At 44.9% G+C, this 24,096-nt stretch overlaps 1 protein-coding gene across 1 annotated transcript in view; it reads left to right on the forward strand.

Moving 5' to 3' along the window:
- Positions 1-24,096, forward strand: part of LOC138582434 (inactive dipeptidyl peptidase 10-like) — a 755,097-nt gene that overhangs the window by 321,641 nt on the left and 409,360 nt on the right. Inside the window, exon 5 of the mRNA XM_069653734.1 lies at positions 5,652-5,726. Within this exon, the coding sequence (XP_069509835.1) occupies positions 5,652-5,726 (75 nt within the window). The remainder of the gene's footprint in view (positions 1-5,651; positions 5,727-24,096) is intronic.

Here is a 24,096-nt window from a genome sequence, read left to right on the forward strand (position 1 = left end):
GCCTAGATGCCTTTGGCCCTTTTGCTTGCGCTATATAAATTCTAAAAAAATAAATAAGCCATGCCACAGCCCAACTGACTGTCCAGTTCACTGTTGATAACTGGAAGAGTAATATATCTGATTTGGCTTGTAGTTATTGTTTGCACGCCAATGCTCCGCTATAGGACAAACTAGTGCTTCAATTCCGAAATGAACAATTTTACTGGACGGTGTAGATATAGGATTTAGGAATTCTCAAATGTGGAGCATCTAGGCAGGTACATCAATTCACACCTATGAATATCTTATTACATATAAGCTCTTGAATAGGAAGGAGCATGGATACAGTCAGGTGCAATTTCTTTTAGACTCTCTGAAGGGTATACCCACACAATGGGCATCGGCAGAGGCACACATATACACCAGTTTCTTATGGGGCAGATGCGGGGCTGGTACTTTCCAATCACTATACCGATGTACCCTGGATGGCCGAGGTATGTGGGGAAGGATAAACATGGGAGTGGGGGCTGCAACCCACTCCATCATGCCGGTCTCGGGTGGTGTGGGGAGGATCCTCTGGTCACCCCGCAACCCCTGGGGCAAAGGCTTGATAAATGTGTAACCCAGGAAGACTTGATCCTCTAGATTTACATTACACTAGAGAGCTGTTCGTCAGAGGCGTCGTTAGGGGATTGCTGGGGGGGACTTTTGGTTGTAGCCCCGCATAGAAGCTCAGAAAAGGCCAACTAACCCTGAGTCCCGACAGTCACGACATTAGCGTAGCCCCAGATCTTTTCCAGACCTAGCAACACCCCTGCTGCTTATAACTCCCTAATTCTGCCCGGCCCATAAGGAAAGGCAGGCTTTCTCGGTGGCTGCCGCAAATGGATGCACTCCTTTGCATTACTACTTAAAGACATGTATTTCGGTGAGCATAGTTGGTTGGGACTTGCAGCTCGTCTTTTCAATGTAGCTTTTTCCTGCTGAGATCTCAATCTCTAGGTGATGCTAAGTATATAGAATGCTCACGTGATATAGTGCTAGGGAACCACTGCAGTAGCCGTTCACTTTGCAAATGAAGATAATATAACATCAGAAGGAGGAGAAGTTGGGAAGACTTGGAGAGACATCAGGCGGAAGAGGAGACACATCAGGAGGAGGTGGTGAGTCAGCAAGGAAAATATCAGACGGAGGTCAGGAGTTCAGCGGAGGAGGTAGTGGGAACATCTGGAGGAGGTGCTGACAGGCCTGGAGGGGTAGAGTCTTTGGTGGAGCCGGGCAAGAGAACAATCAGCCTAGGAAGGTTGTGACAGAGAGTGAAGGTACCCCAAGTGTGGTGGACTGGAGGAGGTACGAGCACCTGGTGAGGTGACAAGGAGGCAACAGGAGTTTAGAGTGAGGAACAGTATAGTATTGAAGGAGAAAAGAGACTAGAGAAGGGTGGCTGATAAACGAGATTGCGGGGCGAGAAGGGTTCTATGTCCAAATCCCCCCGTGGAAGGCCGCATAACTAAAAGGATGCGTTTTAATGCAGATGTTGTGTGGCCTTGAATGGGGGGGAAATGGGAATTTTGTGGTTCATCCCCCATCTTCTACCGCATTGACGGGGCTTACTTTTAAATGGGGTGTTTCACCAACTCCCCTCTTTTCTCTCCCCCTCCCTCCCTCACTTCGCCACCACAGTCATAGCACGTCCCTTCCCCCAACACACAGATATACATACTTACACAAACACACGCATGCTTACTTGCTGTCCACGTTCGCATCTTCCCTCTTTCAGCCGCCTGTGCCTGTCAGCCCTTGCGCACACTTGTGTATGGCGTGGGGCGGGCTTTGTCCAGTCTCATCATTCTGATGTCTTTGGTAGACAGCCTCTTTTGCCCAAGATCTATAAATTGCGGGGGGAAAAGAGCATACTGCTAGGAGAGTAACCCCAAGGGGGAGATGGAGTGTCAGTCAGACATCCCCTAAACCAGACAAAAGAAGCCTCTCTCCAACTGAGTCAACTGGCCAAAGACCATTGAGAGGTCTCGGTGCTGAAGCGTGGTGGCCTCAAGACTCTTTCCAGCAGTGACCCCTGATGTGGACATCGACAGCGTGCAACGCCTTGAACCGGATCCGTTCCTACAGAGAAAGTGAGGCAAAGTCTTTGGCTATGAGAGAGGTGGAAGGAAGTGCCAGAGATACCTAAACATCCCAGCCTGAGAGTGACTGTAAACCCCTCAAAGATTGCCGAGAGTGGGCCCCGCCTTCTGAAACTGTTATAACCCGGGAACTTTCCCTTAGGTGGACTTGTTTTGGAACTGGAGGAGGAGCCATGTCGTTAGTTGTTACCCACGAATCCCGGGAAGAAAGGCAAGGAGCAATCCAGACCACCCTGAATGTCTACCTACTTCACCCCATTACCCTATGAACCTTTGTCTGGCTGATGATGAATCCATGTCTAGTTTATCAGAGGCCGCATCTGCAATAGTGTGAAACAGAGAGCAAGTGCTATCGGATCCTACGGTTTATCATGCAGAGTCCTCCTGCCACGCCATTGTGGACTGCAGCAAAATTATGCGCGTTATCCCTGTCAGGCTCCGATACCTGCTCGTCCTGCTCCGGGGGCGAGACCACAATAGATCTCATGTTCTGAAGTGTCCAAGGGTCACAGATTTTAGAGAGTGGTCTTTGATTGGATTTCATTGGCGACTATGGCTGTTCTGCCCTTCTTGCTGCTAATAGCGATTTGTAACTACTTACCTCCCTCCGTCCGAATGCCTTTCTCTTCTTGGTGGTGTTTGCACAGGGCATTGACTGGTGCAAAGAAGGAAGTAAATCCCACAGGAAGCCTTGCGAAGACGACTGGGTCTCCGGCATGTTGCTCCTGCCGAGCTATGAAAATACAAGGTAAAGAAGAAGGGGCAAACTTAACGTCTACGAAGATGTTTGGGGCCACTTCGACGGCTTCTTTATTGAGTCTGCCAGACTTAAGATACTTGCTGAACCGCGGATGCACAGCACTGGTTTAGTCCGCAATCTGCCCACCCAAGGTAGGACTCAACAAGCAAGAATCAGGAAGCGACTTAACTGTAACCCTGCCTTCCTGCAACTAACTACCACCTTCCATCAGACGACCCTTCTGGCCTAGTCTACAATGAACAACCCACAGCGAAACATAAAAAGGAGCGCTGCGCGCAACCAGGGCTAACCTGCCCCAGCAAATCACCTCTCCCACCAGGCCAGCACGCAGGTAACCGGTACTCCCGACATGCACTCATCAACACCACAGGCGTTTCCACATCTACCTTCCCTCTGCCCCACTAACACCACCCACCCCTCCCTCTTACAGCGCAATGCTCATTGATGCCAACATTATTGGCAGAAGGGCTCTATATAGCACCACTTACCTTACCGTACCTGTTAGGCTATTTGCGGCTTGATGTGTTCCTCGGATGTGTCCTGCAAAAGTGTTGGTTTGTTGGTCCATATGTTCTACCCTTTGTATGTGTCCTCTTAGTAGGCACCGAAGGCTGTAGCGCAGAGGGTGGACACAGAGTTATCGTCTCTTGTTATCAGGTTACAATGCAAAGACTTTATCTGGCTATGAGGATGTTTATAGCCAAGCTCAATCGCATTGCCTCTTTCTTGTCCCTGCAAAAAATGCTCAATACAAAGAAAATGTGGAAAACATCTTGCCTTTGCTAAAGTGCTAGGCTTTTCTATTATGAGCTGTTTCAGGCACGTTGCGCCTGTTAATGGTCCATTGTTGCACTTGGCACTTTAAATAAGCTGGCACCTAGCAATATGTGTATTTTGATTTCCGAGTATTGATTTTTATGACTAGTTACTCTAGCAGTGAAAGCTCTTTTTTTAGCAATATCTTTTATGTTTTATCAGGTTATTTTGTTTATTTTTAAAACAAATGTGTGTATGGTTATTGCATGTTAATAAACTGTGTCTTTATTATTGTTTAATGTATTTTGTTTGTATGGCTTATTTAAACCTTACAACAATGGTAAACATGAACCAAAGGTACTTCGACTTTTGCCCCTAACTGTTAAAACCCTACGAAAGAACTCCCCAGGATATTGAGAAGTTACATTTCGAGGTCACACACTCTCACCTGGATTGTTCAGTGAATAACGTTCTATGCAGTGGGACATGAAAATCACATCTCTACAGTGGTCTGCAACCTTGGTCTCTGCAGATGTTTTGCACTACAATTCCCATCAGCCGGCTAGCCAGCACAGTCAATGATTAGGGTTATGGGAAATGTAGTCCAAATTATATAATAATGCGGACCATTATTCTACAAAAAAAAAATCATATGCCCTGCTCCCTCTACCCATGCCAGCTCCTCAGCTTCCCCTGCTCCCTACTTGTAACTCCTTTGGCGTGTCCCCTTTATACAGTAAAAACACACAACCACCCATATTGCAAGCGCTCCGAAAAACGGATGTATTTTCAAATGAACATGCAATCGGTCCAATTCGTCACACTAAATGCATTCAATGTTTGACGCGAGTTGGTGCGTATTTTGACGAATAATAGATCAAAATGAACACAGAGCATCAAAGGAAAGCATTTTTAGTATACATAGGTGTCGGTTAAGTGGCCACTAGTTTCGCCCCAAGGCTAACTGTTTGCAAAGATTTCAATAAAAGGTTTGTAACTTTCTTCATATAAGTGAAGGAACGGCTACCCGAGGGAGGAAAGGGTAAAACCCGAAAGAACAAAGCAAACAAGTTTAGAATCAACAATGAACAGTCAGCAAGTCCTAATAAAAGTAAGGCGCTTTAATGAGCACGGGTGAGTGGCAAAATAAAAGGTAATGACCTGGCAATCATTCTGATTGAGTGGCAGGGTCATTGATAGGCCGAAGGAAAGGATCATGTCAGTGTCCGTGTGGGCGTGAATTGTTAGCAAGCCTGCTGAGGACAAGGACTAAAAAGGCAATATAACACACACTGTAACTCCCACTCCATTAGGCAGACTCAAGATACAACAATCTCAAGTCCTGTGCAGCCGCTGATCTGTGCCCAGGTCCTTTGTATGTAACTGATTCCAAATATCAGATCCAGGACAGATCCAGGGTTCAGCCCGCGCATTGTGCCGCAATTATTGGCAAGTATTTTGCTCAATCATCGCGTTCCTATAAATACAATGAAATTGGGCTCAGTATAAGCACCATGTTGTGTGCATTAAGTTTGATTCCAATCTGACTTGCAACGGATTTCGGGATCCATCGTCGGATAGGACTGCACTTAACTGAAAACCCTGCCTGTCCATTTCCCCACATGGAACGAGCACTCTTCCCTGACAGCAACACACCAGCTGCCATGCAGGAGCCCACCCCTCCCCATGAGAATATGCGCTCTTGCCTGGAAGGATGCTGTGCCCTTGTGCATACCATTTCCTACAGGAAGCCACACTCTTCCTTCCCTAATTCACAGTCTTCAGGTGTGACTAGCCAAACTCTAATTCACGGCTCTTTCTGGTATGGATTCCTATAGGTGGAAATGTGGATTCCTCTCTTTCCCTATGCGCATCCGTGCCCTTCCCGTCCCGCCCAGGGAGCCCCGGCCGGCCTCTTCTTCTTGAGAGCCCATTTGCTGTGACATTCTATGTTTCTTGCGATCCTGCAGCCTGACACTTCCTCCAGTAACCCTGTGGTTTTGCTCTTGCAGGTACCCATGAGGGCCGCCAGCATGGAGATCGCACCAGACCTTCAGCACCTGCTCTTGGCCCACGACAGACAGCCGGTAAGGATGGCACATTCGTCCACTTTTATGAGCATGGGGATCAAATGAGCCAAAGCCGAGGCCAGATGGGATGCCCTTGACAGCTTTCGCACTGCCCTCCATGCCCTCATCTACTGGGTACTCTGGCATGGCAGGACTGCCAGCCATTCTGTTCCGCTCTCTGCCAACGGTATTGGATGAATCTGATGAGCAAAGGAGTCGGGGGGGGGGGGTGAGGGGGGGCAGCTGTGGAGAATCTACATGCAGTGAGATAAATTCGAGTGTGGGCAGAGTTGTGAGAGAGTTAAACTGGGACTTAGGGTAGAATTGCTGGAAAGGGTTCACTGCCCTCTTTTAATGGTAGGAGGTAATGGCTGCACTTTGGGGGAGCTTCGGAAAAAGTCATATATATTGTGTCAGGTCGGCCCCGGGACCAACAGACAAGACTAACCTGAATTTAATGTGTGTAAAGTGGTTTACGTGGAAATGTGTACAGGTTAGGGCGAAAATAATAAATGGAGTGCATAAAAGGTAACTCATTTGTCTCTGCCAGGTTGTTTAGCCGACCCCCTCCTTCGAGTCAGTGTACACTTTATTAAATTTAAAGGTGCCAGTTTGCTTGGGTCGCTCCCTAATCCGCCATAACGTCCTTCCATAAGGTGCCTACAAATGGCAGGGAGTCTACATGGTACCAGGGTAGTCCCTGAGCATCTGGGTGCAGAATGGGTGAGTCCTTGCTTCAGGTCTTTCAATCTGGATTGAGTGACGTTCGTGGGGTAGCTGGGTACCCTCTTCCTTCTCTCCAGGTGCTAATCCCTCTTCCAGTCTTTCTCTTCCTCCGACAATAACTATTTTGCTATTAAGCCTTCCTCCACTCCTCTCTCCTTAACCTCCTTTAAACCCGTTCAGGATAAACCTCTCCTCGCCAATACGTTCTACCCTGCATCCTTCTTTCTACTCCACAACCCTTCTCTCGCAACCTCTTGCTCCCTTCTCTAAGATGTTACCAGTTCTCCACCAGCCTCCTCCTCTTGTCTTCACTCTGCTCCTTTTCTAATGGTCTCCAAGTTCCATCGGTACCTCTCTGTAGAATTCCACAAACTGACTGGATTTGGAGCTGCACTTGCAGTGGCCTGGCCCACCCCCCAGGGTGCTCTTGAAGACAACAGCCTGCAGCTGTGACTGTGGGGGAGCACTCCGGTGCGGCAGGCCGCAGAAGCTCAGACAGTCGGGCAGCCATCTTGACTAGACGGCCCTGTCTCTACCTGTCTGCACTGTCTTCCTGCAGCTCTCACTCCTGGTCTGTTTCTGGAAAGCGCTCTACCCTCAAAGCCTCTTTTAGCCTTCTCCTGATTTCCCAGGTCAGCTTTAATATTACAAGCTCCCCTGTTGGGGAGTGGCTGGACAAGTGGGTGAGGAGAAAGAGAGAGAGAGAGAGAGAGAGAGAGAGAGACAACGGTTTCCTTTTGTTATTAAGAATGAGATGGGTGTACACTCACTCCTCTTAAGGACAAGAGGTGTGGGTTCTCCTTTGGTCATTTCCCTGGATTTGGGAAAGTACCTTTGTAGATTGCACTCTACCCCGTTCTCCTGTCCCAGTGACAATGAATGTGGTTTCCAGGTCTGGGATTCTTTTCAGGAAACCAGTTGGATTTTGGATGATGTAGTCCTTCCCTTCTGGCTCCATGGATTATCTATGGGTGCCCTGGCTAATTGTGGGTGGGGTTATTTTATGTGGACAAGTTGCTACCATGTGGGCCATGTGACTGTCCCCTACTTTGAGGATGGGGGCTACAGAGGGGTCCCAGAAGGTTTAGGTATCACCCCTCTGTGCACCTCTGAATCCCAGCAGGGGACCTTATTACAATACATGTAAGATACATTATTTGTGTGACAGCCTCCTGGGATGGAATGATAGATTTGACGAGCAGTAGTGAGAAGGAGCCCCTGGACGTCGGACATCACACAGTAAGCTGGAGCAGCCTCTGGAGCTTGAGAAGCTAGTAGCTAGCTTGCTGTTAATCTGACATGCAAACTATACATTGCTGTCCATAATGTAAGACACATTGGGCTTTCAATTTCCCCTAGGGGTGTCTTAGTGCTTCGTTGCACACATTCCGAAAACACACAGAGGTATGTAATGTCACATAGGTATGCATGTTGTAAGGGTGCAGAAGTAAGGTTCGGGCACAAAAGTGACATGGTTTTGGTTATAAACTTTGATTAACCAGTAAAATGGTTGGAAAAACAGCCTTTCTGTCCCTAAAGCTAAGAGGGGTTTCCCTGCCTCCAATAAATCTATGGAAAACGTCAGGATGTCAAACACATAGTCAGTCACTGTTTTGTCCAAAAACCCTGCTTCTGACCCTAACACTAGCAACTTACATCTAATGTGCAAGGACAATCTTTCAAAAACTTAAAGTGAAAATTACAGTTCTTGCCAACAGAAAAGTTCCCAATGTCTCGGGTGGTCAAACACAATAAAAGGAAACCTTCCAAAATATATAACTCCAAGGCTAAGGGGGTTAGCTCCTTTGCCGTGGATTACTTCTGGCTCTACTTTAGGATCTTGTCTCCTCCTTATGTGATTTCCTTTATCTTCTTGGTTCCCATGCCCTGTACTTTCTTGAATGAACTTCACTTTGTTCTTAGATTTCCATATGGGTGTGGGTCCCAGACTCACAGTGCTGTATTATACCAGCTTGGTGCACTCTCCTGATAAACATATATTTTCTTCTGATGTATCTCTTTTGCTTTCAGGTTCACAGACCCTCTTATTCTCTGGTTAGCATGTGGGTGCGGGTCCCAGACTTGCAATGCGTAGTTGCAATGGCTTGCCAAGCATATGCTTCCTTTTATACTTTGTCTGTTTCTCTCGGGGTCCCAGACCCTCTCATTCGTTGGTTCTCATATGGGTGCGGGTCCCAGATTCGCAATAATGTCCCTTGTCTGCCTGGTTTATGCTCCTGCCAAGCATACAAGTATTTCTTTCTTTTTCCCGTATCCTTGGGGGTCCCAGACCCTCTTATCTCGTATTCTCCAGTTCTTCCTGACTCCTCCAGGACCTCTAGCACCTTTCGGTCTGCCCCTGTCCCTGCTTGGGTGGTTCACATCTTCCAAGCACCGGTGCTCCTCTGTGAGGCTATAGCACTGCTCGGGCGCTCTCTCTGCTTGGCAGTGTCTCCACTGGGCAATTCTTCTTCCCCTGGGCTGGACCTTCCTTCTCCACCAGCCTTCTTTCCTCTTCTCGTCAGCGGCTGTTCCGCCAGTTGCTACTCCCTTCTTGGGCTTTGCTTTTGCTTTCCGGTGGCTTGCCAGACTTTGGGATGCCCGGAGGGTTGCACGGGCAGCTAACAAGGGAGCTTCCTCTGCCTGGACTACCTTTGTGCTCCCGCTCGGGTCTGTGCATGGTGTCTCCTGTAGTGCTTCATTTCTTTGCCGGGTCAGCATCACACAGGGTTTCCGTATCGGAGGATGGCTTTCTCAATGTTGATATCTCTCTATTATTGTGTATTTCCTTTGTCCAATCAAATTCTGTGAGAAACTAGACCATTCACTCTGGTTCTCTGGCTTGATCTTCATACTCCTGGTCACCTTCTGCTTCACAGTACGTTTATTGGAACTGTATGAAAATCAACTTGTATTTTCTGGGCCGCTAGTCAGGCCTAAAATACTAGGTTGGTTGATCTTACTATAAAAGATGTTGGCACTGTTTGGAAAGAGGAAGGAGAGTTTGGCTTTGGGAAAGAGGGAGGGTGTAACATAGCAGTGGTATACCGCATTCTCAGTAGATGGTCATCCCTAATTCCATAAGGGGCTTCTTCTCCAATGTGATCCTCCCCCATTGCCCCACCCCCAGGGTAGTATTGTGCTGTGGATGCACCGCCCTGGCCCCATGGGAAAGGTCTCCCTCCTGGGTGAGAAGGGACGACATCCACAGATTCATCACAATGTATGGCACTAGTTGGCCTGTGGAGTCAAAGGGATGGTGCTAACCAGGCTTGTATAGGCAACAAACTGGAGTTCAATAGCTCAGAGCACTCCTCAGCTTTGAACGCTGGGTTTAGCACTGTCCTTAGAAGCATAACTGCATACCTGCAACACCAGAGGAATTCCCAAAGGGAACAGGCAACACAAGGAGGGCTGCAGGGAGAGCCAGCACAGGGCACCACCCTCAGTTGAGCCAATCTGCCTATGCAAGAGGGCATTCAAGAGCGTTCACATGCTGTGGGACCTCTCAGGGGTCTAAACCCTCAAGCTTCATCATGGTCCCTATCTTGCACTGGTGCTTACTATTTTTACTGTGCCTGTCTGAACCTTACATTTATCTGCCACTGCAGCATGCTTCAGAATCTCATAGTGCTCAGAAGCAGCAGGAAGGCAGCATGTTAGTACTGAAATCTAGCAGTGCAAGAATGCAGGAGTGAAATTGAAGGTGGAAAAATGTGTACAAATAATTGTTAGGCCCTAGTCTATGCACATGATTTTTGCTTATCATTTCATATACAGATATATCTTTGGGGCGAGGGTTAAGAATGAAATAGAATAAAGTATGGTGTCCATATAAAACTATTTCTTTTACAAAAATAGAAGTTTCCCTACAAGGGCACAGATAAAGGGCTAGAATTGAAAGGGTCCCAATGATTAAATTAGGTATCCTGGAATTAACGTTGTTAGATACGTGTTAGGATATCCTGCTAGTACATATTTTGAAGCTTTGCTGACTCTTCAAATGAACTTTGAAAGTTGATCTCTTGCAGGTTTAAATATTTGGGTTAAGCGCAATGTACATATATTGTGTGCCATTTGAAAAGGTCTGTACATTTTTCTCAATCTTTCCCTTGGTAAGCCCGATAGGGAGCTTGCTAAATCATGGGTAAATTCCAGCAGATTTGGAAAGGAAAAGGACTTTTTATGCAGGGTGGATTTGTGATTTCTACACTTTGCAAATTATCAGACAATGTTTGCGCCTCACCGTTGTCTACGGAGATGTCTATTTCTCACTCTACAGAGTCCATGTGGCATCAAGTAGAAGGTGCTGGTTTTATGCCTCTTGATATTACTTAGACATTGACAAAGTCGAGGTCAGTATATAAATACTTAGGGTGACATACATGTTTTTACTGGCTACCTCTGAGAAAACAGGTGTATACTCTACCATATCATTAACTTCCGAAATTGAGTTCTACAGACTTTAAAGTTCACTTGTTTACTTCTGAAGAGGTTTCAATCATTGCATTGAAACATGTGTAGATGACTGATGTTTAATTAATTGAATTAATAAAAACCTAGGATATCGCAAGCCATGTAGATGTTAGGCATGCTGATATGTACATAGTGAATTTCATTGCAATATATTTATTCAGTGAACTTCTATTCGCAGTAATGAATAGAATTTCCCCTTCAGTTTGAATGTATGGGCTGTGCACCAGAATTATCTATTGTTTTGGAACACACGGGCATATTACAATAACAATACTTCTGGGATGTGTTCCAGTTGACCTGTTTGTTTTGGTAAATAAAACAGAATGTTCCCGTTAAACAATAACAATGTTTTAAGAAACTACAAGGGACTGCAATGCTTCCAGGCAAGGCCAGATATGAGGGAGAATGGGGAATGGGGAATGGAGAGATTGTAGACTAAAGGTTTAGTCAACTTGCCGTGGACCTTGCTTAGAGATATAATAGCACGTTGCTACTAACGGGAGGAGTCAGCGTCTTGCTAATCGCTGCTAACTCAGCCAGTTGCTACTAACGGGGGAATTTAGCATCCTGCAAAGGAGGGGAGTAGACGGCTTAAGTAAAAAAAGTGCTCCAACACTATAAAAAGACTAACTTATGGGAGGGGCAGAAATAGAGTGATGCACACAATGCTGGAAGACACAAAGGGAAGACTAGCACAACGGTTTCCTATGATGGGGGGGGGCTCATTTTTTTCTGCCTGTATTTTGAAGCCTCTCAAATTTGATTGTTTGACTTCTGAGTCTCAAAAAGGCTTTTCTCTTTGCTTTTGAGAGGAACTACTATTTTTGGCTGAGCTTTACAGGGAAAATCCCTATGCATGGCAATCAGCTCACCACCCATGGACGTATCTTATTCATAATTGGCTGTTGTTTGCACCGTGGTCAATTCCAGTGGACACTAACTCTTATTAAAGCAATGTCACCTATTTTGGCAGTTTTTGCTAAAGAAAACACAGAGATTTTGATGGGTGGATTTTTCAAATGGTTTTGATATTTTTGGATTGTTTTGGGATTGAGCAGACCACAGGCCTTCATGCTCCAGGCATCCAGTCTCCATCTCTCATCTCCCTACCCTCTGAGGACAGTAGTGAGAAGGAGGGTTTCTTTTATCCATTCTTACTATCACATTGGTAAAGGGGTGAGGAATTGGAAGGGCAGTTAATTTCATGAGGTTGCCTTGTTAGATCCAATAGGCAGACAGTTACTTTTGAAGCTGCTATTTTGCCTTTGAAATGGTTGGTTGGTCTTGAGTAGACATAGTGGCAATGACAATGATAGCCGCTTATTTATTTATATTTTTTGTATGTTAAAATGATGACAATAATAGTAGCAATGTTTCTTTATGATTTATTTCTCATAATAAAACAAATTACACTATACAGGAGAGTGTAAGAGCATTCATTGAGTGTTTATTTTTGAGAATTAAATCAGAAACGTTAGAGAACATGTGTGGGCCATGTAAAGTATTGTATATTGACATATTGTATATGGTGCATGTTTTGATAAGAAACGGGTCAGTGGAAGGTTTGAGCAGTGGACCATCAATAAAATACATGTTACATTAGTAAATCTGTCCTGTGTGGACACTGTAGGGGGGTTGTTGCCTACCATCTCTTCTGAGGCCCAATGACAGGTATAGGCTTTTCTCTCCTCTATTCCTACCACAAACCCTAATGGGGGAGAGGGGGTTCGGTGACACTCCCCTAGGGATAGGGGAAAGGTTCTGTGAGGTAGAGGTGATAGGAATCACATCACTATCATAAAAAGGTTTGGTTTTCTGTGGCCTGTCACCATTTATCTGTGTAATCACAATTTTAACATGAGTTTATGTTCAGTAAATGACATGTTTCTGTGTTAGGCAATATGCAGATTGCTATGTAATCAAAGTATAACATGTGCAGAGATTTGTTGGATGTTTAAACACTGATTGGGAGAAGAAACTTGTTCAAGATAATTGTGTTAAAATTTGGAATGAGTAGGTTCCTGTTGACAGATCTGTGTGGTATCCAGATGAACTGTACATGGTGGTTACCTTATCAAACCCAATATATTTTCCAGCATCAGCTTTGTCTGAGGCACTGATGAAGCTCTGTATAGGAGCTAAACGTGTTGGCCAAGAGTCCCTCTTTTATCAGATTTTGGACTGTATGCTGATGCCTATGCCCACAATAGATGCCAGTGTTGTCACTGTAAAGGAGGCTGTCTTTCTGTTTGTGGCCACAATTCATCAGTGTTGGCAATGTGAAACATTTTCATGTTTCATGTGCTCACAGTATCTGCCACTGCTGCAGCTTTAATGCACCTGTTCATGATGCATGTACTAACAATATATGCCAGTATTGCTGTATAAAAAACATTTTCATAATGCCCTCATAATGTCCCAGTGTGAAAGCAAAAAGAAGATATCGAGGCTGAGTACCCCAAAAGGAAATACACCAAACACGGGTTCAAAAGATACACAGATCTTTATTCTATGACTGAACAGTTTCAAAGGACAAAGCAATAGATAGCTATCAGGCTCTCAGTACAACACAGTGAATACCAGCCATGTTCGGCGTGTTCAGTGAGTGGGACTATACATCAGAATAGTCGCACCTTTTATAGAATCCAAAACATGATGTCCAACACACTTGTAAGTTAATGAATCTCGGATCTAGGGTTTGTGCAGAGTTCACTTCTAATTTATGCATCTATACATTTATGGATTATCCTTAATACATTCTCCAACAAGTTACAATAGCAACAGTGTGTCTTTGGATTTCATATTGAGCCTTCGTACACATTTATACAATATAGTTAAACAAGTGTTCACATTAGATGCTCGAACAGTATTGTGCACAATATATGTTCATGGATTAGCTTCGTTGGTACAGGTAATCCTCTATACACAGGTCAACGAAGGACAAGGTCTCAGTACATGACCCTAACATTTGGCCTGTGGGCAGTTTACACATTAACTTGTACACAGAGGTCAAGACAGCCATGTTACATTCAAAACGACACTGTCCACCATCTTAGAACACAGAGTGACTTTAGAGTGAGAATCTAAAATGGCGGATGAACCTAAAATGGCGGCTAACACAGATCTAAGGTCAGGACCTTACAACACGGATTTCTTCGCAGAGCGACTGGGCTTAGGCCAATATATACAATAAAGGAGGCATGATAATTTCCCGTTCCACAAACCCTCCTTTTGGCCTAAGCCAATTGCTAAACTACTGCTAGTCACTTTACGAGATATCAATTGCCATTAGATCGGTTACCAGAATTTCTTTTAAGACATATTCATTGGAGTTCTTGTCTGGGGCATATACCTTGCGTCCTAATGTACCCATCGCCTGTGCGCAACATCCTCCTAACATCGAACATATACCAGGAATGCATTGTATACAGCAACAAAGGAACAACAGAATTCCCAAGATGATCAGCAAGACTGAAAGTACCTTCCAACCCCAAGATCGCAAGAAGTCCAAGAACCAAGCGCTAAGATTCCAGGTTCCCTCGGAAACATGCACTTCTGAACTTAAGACATGCAGATTCTGTATTGCTTTGAAGATAGTTGGGAGGAGTCTGGCAGGAAAACGCAGCAAGCGGACCCAACTAATTTACATACCCCTCCACGTTCAGCCAGGATGACATCTAATGCCATTTGGTTCTGAAGTGCTACTAACCTTATTGCTTTCTATTCTAGAGTCATATTATAGAGTATGTCAGTGGTCCGGTTGATGGTTCTCTCCAGCACTCTCACTAGTCCCCTGATAACCTCAGAGTTCATTATTTGTCCCCCAAATGGCACAAAGGACTTAGCTACATCACCCAGAATTTGCGCTGAAGTGTCACCATCCTCGTCCCGCCGTGGACGAGCCTTTGAAACCTCTACAGTACTGGCTATGAATACCCCGGGTAACAGGATCCCTAAATAACAAGTTCCCTGCCAATCCCTGGGTAACCATGGAAATGCTACATTACCGCAAACAAAGTAGACAGGTTCGCCTACGTACAAAGGTCTGTCCTCCCCAGTCAAATTCGCAATGTTGGCGCAACCTTTAAAATCACCCATTGACTGAGTACCATTCCTCTGTATGCAGAAAGAAACTGAATCGGGGCTATGATTGACAGTGTAGGAAGGAGGCATAGCATCCTTATTGCCTATAGGAGCCATTTTAAAAGAAATCAAATATTGAAATGGACGAGACAGTCTATCGGAAGGCCTAATAGAAGCAACATTGGGCTTACTCCTATTTGCAAAGAGCGAGCACCCCAAGGGAGTCAGAACACGTTTTTCAAACTGATTCAAATTAGTCCCATCAAAGTTCCCTGAGATGCTATCGTTCCAGCGACCAAAGAATATTGCTCTAAGGGAAGCATAGCATTCAGTTGTCAAAGGTAGAGGATGAATATACCAACCTAGCCCCTTTTATCCCTGTGTTGCGGTAAATGTGAACAGACCCAACAGTTGGACTTATTAAAGTTGGCATGTGTAGCATTCATAATGAGTAATAGCGTATTGTTATGATATCTCTGTCTGTGCTGAGAGTCTTTAGGGGATAGAGTGTACAGATGCACGAAAGGAGTAGAGACAGTAGGTACATTTTCAGTCGGCAACAAATTCTCAAGCGGATTTACTTCTTCTAGATACCAGAAGCCTAAAACAATGACTATTATAAAACCAATTAACATTATCACAAAGCAGCAGTACGTTTTGGGGGCCCACATAGTTAAATGTTCATTCCCGTAGCTGGTCACACAGTCTTTTCCCTTTTCCATACGAGTGGAAGCGGTTGCAGGCTTCGTAGTCTTCAAACGAAAAACACCAATGTTTTTAGCTGGCGACCTCCAGGCCGAGCATCTTCTTAGTCCTTCCACAAACCCTAGCCAACAGAATCCCTTTTTTCAAACAATTAATCGCGCCAAAAAGCAAGCCCTTGATGACGTTCTTCTTCTCCGAGCGCACAGCCGAACTGTGCCGTAAGTCTATTTCCTTGGACGCAGATCGTACCTTGCGATCCCTGGTACTGATTGATCCGTGAACAACGTGTCGTCACTTCCCACTGGAAGCGGCGAATGAACGGAAGTAAGGTTAGAGGCACAATTGGGGTCGCCTCTGGAAACAAAATGGTTGGAGAGTGTGGGGGTGGAATGGCTGTTTCCCCAGACCTCACAGGATCAGGGAGAATCCCTGACACACTTTTGATGCCAGTTGCTGCTTCGGGATCGTTGGTTGCAGTACTGATGAGGGGTTCTGCTTCTTCTGTATCGTATGGCACTGGGTGAGGAATTTTCTTGGTGTGAGTCGCATGGATCCAATTGTTCCGGCCTGACACTCGCACTGCCGAATGTGTGACCAGTAGGACCTGGAAGGGCCCCCCCCAACGAGGTAGAAGGCAAGCCGATCGCTTGAAGGACTTAACGAGGACCCACTCCCCAGGTCGTATGCTGTGACCGGGGCCCTCATATCGTACAGGTAAAGCCTCTCGCCCCTGGTGATAAATCAGATACAAGTTTTTAGTCAACTGGCTACAGTAATCTGAAAGGAGTACATTTTCAACATTTCTCAAGGAATGACATTTTGGAATGTTCCAGATATTAGCAGGCCTCCCCATTACCACCTCAAAGGGAGAGAGCCCAGTCTTAGTTTGAGGGGTTGTACGCATCGATAACAACACGATCGGTAAGGCGTCCGGCCATTTTAGTTTGGTGCCGGCACACGTTTTAGCAAGCTTGTTCTTGATAATGCCGTTGTGTCTTTCCACTAGTCCAGCACTCTGAGCGTGTCTGGCCGAATGGAACCGTTTATCGATCTGTAATCCCGCACATATCTGCAGAATTACAGCAGCGATAAAATGTGGACCATTGTCCGACCAGATGACTCTTGGTAGCCCGAACCTTGGGAAGTACTCTTTTAACATAGTCTTTGCAGTAGTCATGGCTGCAGCGTCTTTAACAGGAAAAGCCTCAACCCATTTGCTGATAGCACAGATGCCAACTAACACATACTTCAGATTATTACACCGTTCCATCTCAATAAAATCAAAGTGTATAACCTCAAAGGGGACAGAAGGTGGACCAAAACTTCCCCTAGGAGTTAAAGTGCCCTTTCCCACATTATGCTGTAGACAAATCATACATTCTTGAACAAAGCGTTCAGCTACCTTAGAGATTTTGTCGTTTACCCATACTTTTTCCAAACTTTTTGTGATTTTACGGGCACATATATGTGTGGGACCATGGGCCATAACAATCATCATCATAATGTACGTGTTGGGAAGTAGCCATTTTCCTTCAAATCTGTCCACCCAACAACACCCATCGTCATCGAGTTTCCCCAAGCCCTCAGCCCATTTCTTAGACTCTTCTAATGTGGCATCGGCTTGGATATCCCTTACGGAATCAATACCCTCATCCATTGTACAGGCATTTGTGGCTTCCCTCGAAGTATACATGTCTGAAGAGAGATCAGCGGCAGTCTGTTTAGCTATCTGATCAGCAAAAGCGTTCCCTTTTCCTACATCATCTACAATCTTTTGATGCGCTGCACATTTTACAATAGCCAGCTGAGTAGGAAGTGCAAGCGCTGAGAGTAGCCGTACTATCAGGGAGCCATGCTGGATCTTTTTGCCATGTGAAGTTAAGAACCCTCTTTCCGACCAAAGTCTCCCAAAGTTGTGAACCAACCCAAAGGCATACTGACTGTCAGTGTGTATATTCACGGTAAGCCCTTCGGAAAGTTCACAAGCTCGGGTCAATGCTATAATCTCTGTGGCCTGCGCAGAGTTATGCGTGATTCTCTTGGTTTCCATGACCGTGCTCAATGTAGTGATTGCATAAGCAGCTGTGGATGTACCATCCGGGAGTTTGAAGCAGGAGCCATTGCAAAACAGCTGCCCTTGTGGACTGTTCAAAGGCATATCATTTAGATCAATTCTACCCTTTGTCTCTTGTTCGGTAGTGTAAAGGAAGTCATGTGACTCTTTGTCACTGCAAGCAGTACCTTGCGGGAAAGGTAAGAGTTCAGCCGGATTAAGAACACCTCTTAAATTGAATGTGTGGGGCAAACTAGATCAATTCATATCTCGTCAACCGTGCAAAAGTGAGGTGTTGCGTTTGAGTTCTGTTCAGTAGAACATCTACAGAGTGAGGTACCATCAGGGTTAAAGCATGGCCTAGGACCATTCCCTCACTCTGTTTTACAGATGCAGCAGCAGCGACAGCTCGCAAACATCTTGGCAAAGCGCATGCTACAGGTTCAAGGGCGGAAGAAAAGTAACTGCATGGCCTATTCTTCCCTCCATGTTCCTGCGTTAATACAGCCAAAGCACATCCATCACATTCATGCACAAACAACACAAAGGCCTTTTCATAATTTGGTGTGCCCAAAACCGGTGCCGAGCACAATGCAGTTTTGAGCAAATCAAATGCACGCTGGTGCTCCATGTTCCACGGCAATAGCGAAGAAATGCCCTTCTTCGTCAGAGCCAACATCGGCTTAATCGTTAACGAAAAGTTGGGGATCCACTGCCTACAGTAAGAAGCCATTCCTATCAAGGCTCTAACTTCTTTCTGTGTATTTGGAACAGACATGCTAGAAATTAGTTTTATCCGTTCAGGCATCAATCTTCTTCCCTCCTTTGACAGGAGATAGCCTAAATAGGCGACCTCCTGGCAACAATATTGAATTTTTTTAAGCAAAGCTTTATGTCCATGTTTAGCCAGGTGAATAAGTAACAACACAGTGCCCTCCTTACAAGCGCTTTCTGAATCAGCAGCTAAAAGCAAGTCATCAACATATTGAAGCAGTGTAGAGGGCAACTCAAGGGTATCAAGCTGCTCTTTCAAAGCCCTACTATAGATGATCGGACTTTCCGTGTAAACTTGCGGTGCACAGGTAAATGTGAAGGAGCGTCCCCCTAAGGTGAACGCGAACAGGTATCTACTGTCCTTGTGTATAGGAATACTAAAGAAACCATTCTTTAGATCCACAACACTAAAGTGAGTACCTGAAGCCGGAATCATAGTCAATATCGTCGTCACATCAGGCACAATTGGAAATTGTGGAGTGACGATCTTATTGATGGCATGCAAATCAATTATAACATGAAAAGAAATTGCACTATCGCCTTTTTTGTACACGGGCAAAATTGGACTATTGCACAAACTACCTGCAATTTCCTCAATCACCCCTCGATGCACAAAATCGGAGACGATGCATTTCAAAGCCTGCTCACCATCGATCGAGATCTTACACTGTGGCATACGTGGCAGCTTTACTCCATGTTTCAAGACAATTTTAACAGGTTCAATTTGCAAAAAACCGACATCATTGTCATCAATTGCCCACAAACACTCCGGAACATCACTAAACTCCGGCGGCAAAGTTCTAGTCAAGAATTGAGGGACTGAAAGTTGCTGTGGTGAAATCGTCAAACGCACTCCATCAGAGGAACAATGAATTACCGCATTTAATTCCTTCAACAGATTCAACCCCAGCAAATTATCTCCACAATTCGAAGTCAAAAGGAATGGACAATGGTCTGTAAAGGGACCCAAAGAAATAGGTACCAGTGAAGAAACCGGACAGGCAACTGGTGTGCCAGAAAACTCTACAGAAACGTTAGTTTTGCCCTGACAGTGGAATGTTTGGAACCCGAGAATGATCAATGCAACACTTCTGTGCCTCTGTATCTATCAAGAACAGATGTTTCCTATTTCCCAATATCATTTCAACGAAGGGACCTTTCTGATTAACGGGAATAGGCGGCGGTTCCAAACTCAGTTTCGGGCAATCCTAACGAAACAGAATGTCGTCAAAAGGAAGTTCTTCAGAGAGGTAAGCGGCAGAAGGATGGTCAAAAATGTTTCTAGTATCCACACTTGGTGCCTGATTATCCTGTGAAAAAGGTTGCTGTGAATCTTGTGCAAACTGACCTCTACCAGGGCCCCCTACACCTGGGCGACCTTTGGGTCATCTACCCATATTCCCAAAAGTGTTATTTGACCTCTGTCGGAGGATCGGGCATTGTGCACGCCAATGACCCTCTTGCCTACAATAGACACACTGGTAATGTTTAGAGGACCCAAGGGCACATTTCCTTGTGGAACATATTGACCTCTAAACTGTGAATTACCCCCTCTAGGGCCTCCAACAATTTTCTGTAACAATACTTTTGTCTTCAAATCACCTTTTCTCTTTTCAACTCTTTTTTTTCATTATTGACACGATTCTCATAGTACTGAGCCATATGTAGTACTTCTGATTGAGACTTTGCTTGCCAAGCGCTCTCGAAGACATGTCAGGCAGCAATCCATGCACAAATTTGTCTAGAAATAATCTTTTCCCAGACTCTGTGCCTAAATCTTGTCCACTGAAATCCGAGAATACCTGTTTGAACCGATTAAAGAACTCGGTAGCACCCTCAGACTTCCCTTGGACACCGGCAGTAAGCTTGTCCCAAATAATTCTCTTTTCGGGAATTATAGTTTTCAATTTCGCAACTATTCTGTCAGGCAAAGTTAATATCACCTGAGGTGGTCTTTCGCCAGCTGGCCTTTGTCCATCGAGCCTAATTATGTTAGCCCCTGTGTCTCCTAGCCCTGCTACATCATCTATAGTTCTAATCTGTTTCCACAAATCTACAGGCAGAAGCACAGGAAATAACAAGTCGATATCACTTAAGGTGAATATCGATGATTGCAAAACAGACTCTATTTCTTTGTAGAACCCTGGCGGATTCTTCCTAATGTCGGGAATGGACTGTTTGATGGTATTCACTTCCTGTCTCAAAAACGGGACGTGAACAAACTGTGACACATAGTGTGCAGGAATGTCTCGAGCAACTGTACCTGCTACAACATCAGCGGGAATCTCCACTTTCGGGACAAGTGTCGGAGGAACCTCTCTCATAGGCAACTGAGAAGTAGGCAACTCCGAACGCTTACTAAGCAACAGAGCCAAATCAAGCACTAAAGCAGCCGAAGAAGTGTTGAATGAAAAAGCTCTCTTGTAAATACTCAATAACTCTGCAGGACAACAAATCTTTCTTTTTACACACTCATCCTGTAGGTATTCTACCATTACCTGTATCACTTTCATCTGCATTTCTGGCGTATACTGACTATACGTGTCATATACTTCAACAGGAGTTATCGATGTGTCTGAGATCCATCTAATCGCGTCTTTCGTGCAAATTCGCATTTCCTCAGATATCAATGTACGACAAGGAAGCAACCTTTTCTGCACATACATAATGTCCAAACTATCTCCATCTTCATCCTCATTCTGTAACCTTTCCAACTCCTTTCTATACTCAAATACCCTCTCAACATGCTCTTGTACTTTCTCCGCAGTGTCTCTAGAGAACGCTATGGTGTTCAGATCCCTCAACCCTTGTGGGAGATCTGTATCGTTTAATCCGTCCCACATTACACACAAATGAATCCCTAATCCCTCAATGAAAATATTTTTCTCAGGAAAATTGTCCATATTAGAAATGTGGCAAAAACATTAGCTTGATCACCCTTCTACGCACAATGCTTAGCCCACGCAATCAATTCACCTTTCTTCTCTGGAGGTACAGTATTGCGAGTGACAACCCTCGATCCCGCTCCCTGATCTACAACAAGCGGTGCAGGACCACTTGGAAGAATAGGCAAATTCAACGGAGGAGTTATCACTGGCGCAACGGGCAATGGTGGAGGAGCAGATGGAGGAGCAGCAACAAAAGGAGGACCAACGACTGGATGAAGAGGAACAGCAGGAGGGACGATAGGAGCAGCAGGAGGAGCAGGAGGAGGAATAACAGCAGGAAGAGGCAAACCAGCAGGAAGAGGAACATACGGAGGTGGCGCAGTGGCACCAGGCCTTCTTTCATTTAACAATTTATCGATAAGTTCATCGGACACATGAAAGTCTTTAGAAGGATAGATTTTCTGGATACCAAGTGAGAAAGCCCTATCCATATTCCTAGCTGACTCAGACTGTTTATCTTGGTCATAAAACAATGCTTTTTCGGCGTTCGTCTTATGACGGCGCACATGTTTTTCTCTACTCTTAAACTGCTGTAAAGTTCTTTCTTCCAATTCTGTAATACGTCAAATGCTGCAGGTCTAGCCTTTTTCTTTAATAATATTGATTCTAAATACTCAATACGAGGGATTTCAAAACTACCATTGATTGGCCACTGAAGACCGGAAGCATGTCTAGTTTGTCTGTGCCAAATATCATTACACACTATACTACCAATGAATGCTTACAGCACATAGTACAAGCTGGTGACCCCTCCTGTGGTGCAGGATGGCTAAATTCCAAAGATTGTCTGTCACTGCGGAATAACTCCCTGAAGCAGGCAGACAATTTCCCAGGCATATCAGAATACTGGTGTTACCTGGTCAATAATTGTACTTGCAAGAACAATGTCCCAAAACAAATTATCAGGATACTTAAGAATCGGGTCACGACTCACCTGATCAAGCCTAAGGAGGTCCGATCGGATTTAAACGTTTTCTAACAAATTTTACCTCGTGTTTGGTGATTTTGGCAAATCTGCCCGCCTCGATAAATGGACCCTCGTCAAGATGCCGACTCGGACCGCATGCTCACTGTCCAGGGATCGGGCCGTGCAGTGCTGCTGAAGTGTCGCATCTCATTCAGGAAAGGGGTCCCTTTTACATCGTCCGATCCCGGTCCGATAGCCGCGTCAACCTTCAACGAGCTGGCATCAATCTTGAGGGTCCCTATTCGGGTGTCATCTGTGAAAGCAAAAAGAAGATATCAAGGCTGAGTACCCCAAAAGGAAATACACCAAACGCGGGTTCAAAAGATACACAGATCTTTATTCTATGACTGAACAGTTTCAAAGGACAAAGCAACAGATAGCTATCAGGTCCTCAGTGCAACACAGCAAATACCAGCCCTGTTCGGTGTGTTCAGTGAGTGGGACTGTACATCAGAATAGTCGCACCTTTCATACAATCCAAAACATGATGTCCAACCCACTTGTAAGTTAATGAATCTCGGATCTAGGGTTCGTGCCGAGTTCACTTCTAATTTATGCATCTATACATTTACGGATTATCCTTAATACCTTCTCCAACAAGTTACAATAGCAGCAGTGTGTCTTTGGATTTCATATTGAGCCTTCGTACACATTTATACAATATAGTTAAACAAGTGTTCACCTTAGATGCTTGAACAGTATTGTGCACAATATATGTTCATGGATTAGCTTTGTTGGTACAGGTAATCCTCTATACACAGGTCAACGAAGGACAAGGTCTCAGTACATGACCCTAACATTTGGCCTGAGGGCGGTTTACACATTAACTTGTACACAGGGGTCAAGACGGACATGTTACATTCAAAACGACACTGTCCACCATCTTAGAACACAGGGTGACTTTAGAGTGAGAATCTAAAATGGCAGATGAACCTAAAATGGCGGCTAACACAGATCTAAGGTCAGGACCTTGCAACGCGGATTTCTTTGCACAGCGACTGGGCTCAGGCCAATATATACAATAAAGGAGGCATGATATGATTTCCTGTTCAACACCAGACTTGCCACTTTAACCCATTCGATGAGGTCTGTATCCAAAATATAAAGCAGCATTGCCACTGTTAAACTCTTTCATTGTGGTATCCTCATAATTTCCTAGTCTTGCCACTTTAGCGCATTTTCATGATGGCTGTGCACACAATACAAGGCAGCATTGCCAATGTAAAACACTTTCATGATGCATGCACTCACATGAAATATGTCAGCATTAGCGCTGTAAAACACTTTCATGATTGTTGTACACACAATATTTTTTGCAGGATTGTCTCTGAAAAGTACTTCCATATTGCTTGTGCCCACAACATATGGCAGCACTCCCATTCTAAGGCACAAGTTCCTGATGTCTGATGAAATACATGCCAACAATGCCCTTTAAATAACATTTTCTGGGTGGACGTTCATTCAATATATATGCCTGCATTGTCAACATATGTTCATGATGTCTGTGCTTACAGTATAGGTTAGCATTGCCGTAAAAACATGTTATTGCCCCCCCACACACGTACATACACACACACACACGTACACATTGAATAACACACCTGCATATTTACATATGTCTATACACACACCAAATTTGGACATACACACATGCCC

This window comes from Ambystoma mexicanum, chromosome 3q (assembly GCF_040938575.1).
Source record: "Ambystoma mexicanum isolate Mex_15411 chromosome 3q, UKY_AmexF1_1, whole genome shotgun sequence".
Lineage (NCBI taxonomy): Eukaryota > Metazoa > Chordata > Amphibia > Caudata > Ambystomatidae > Ambystoma > Ambystoma mexicanum.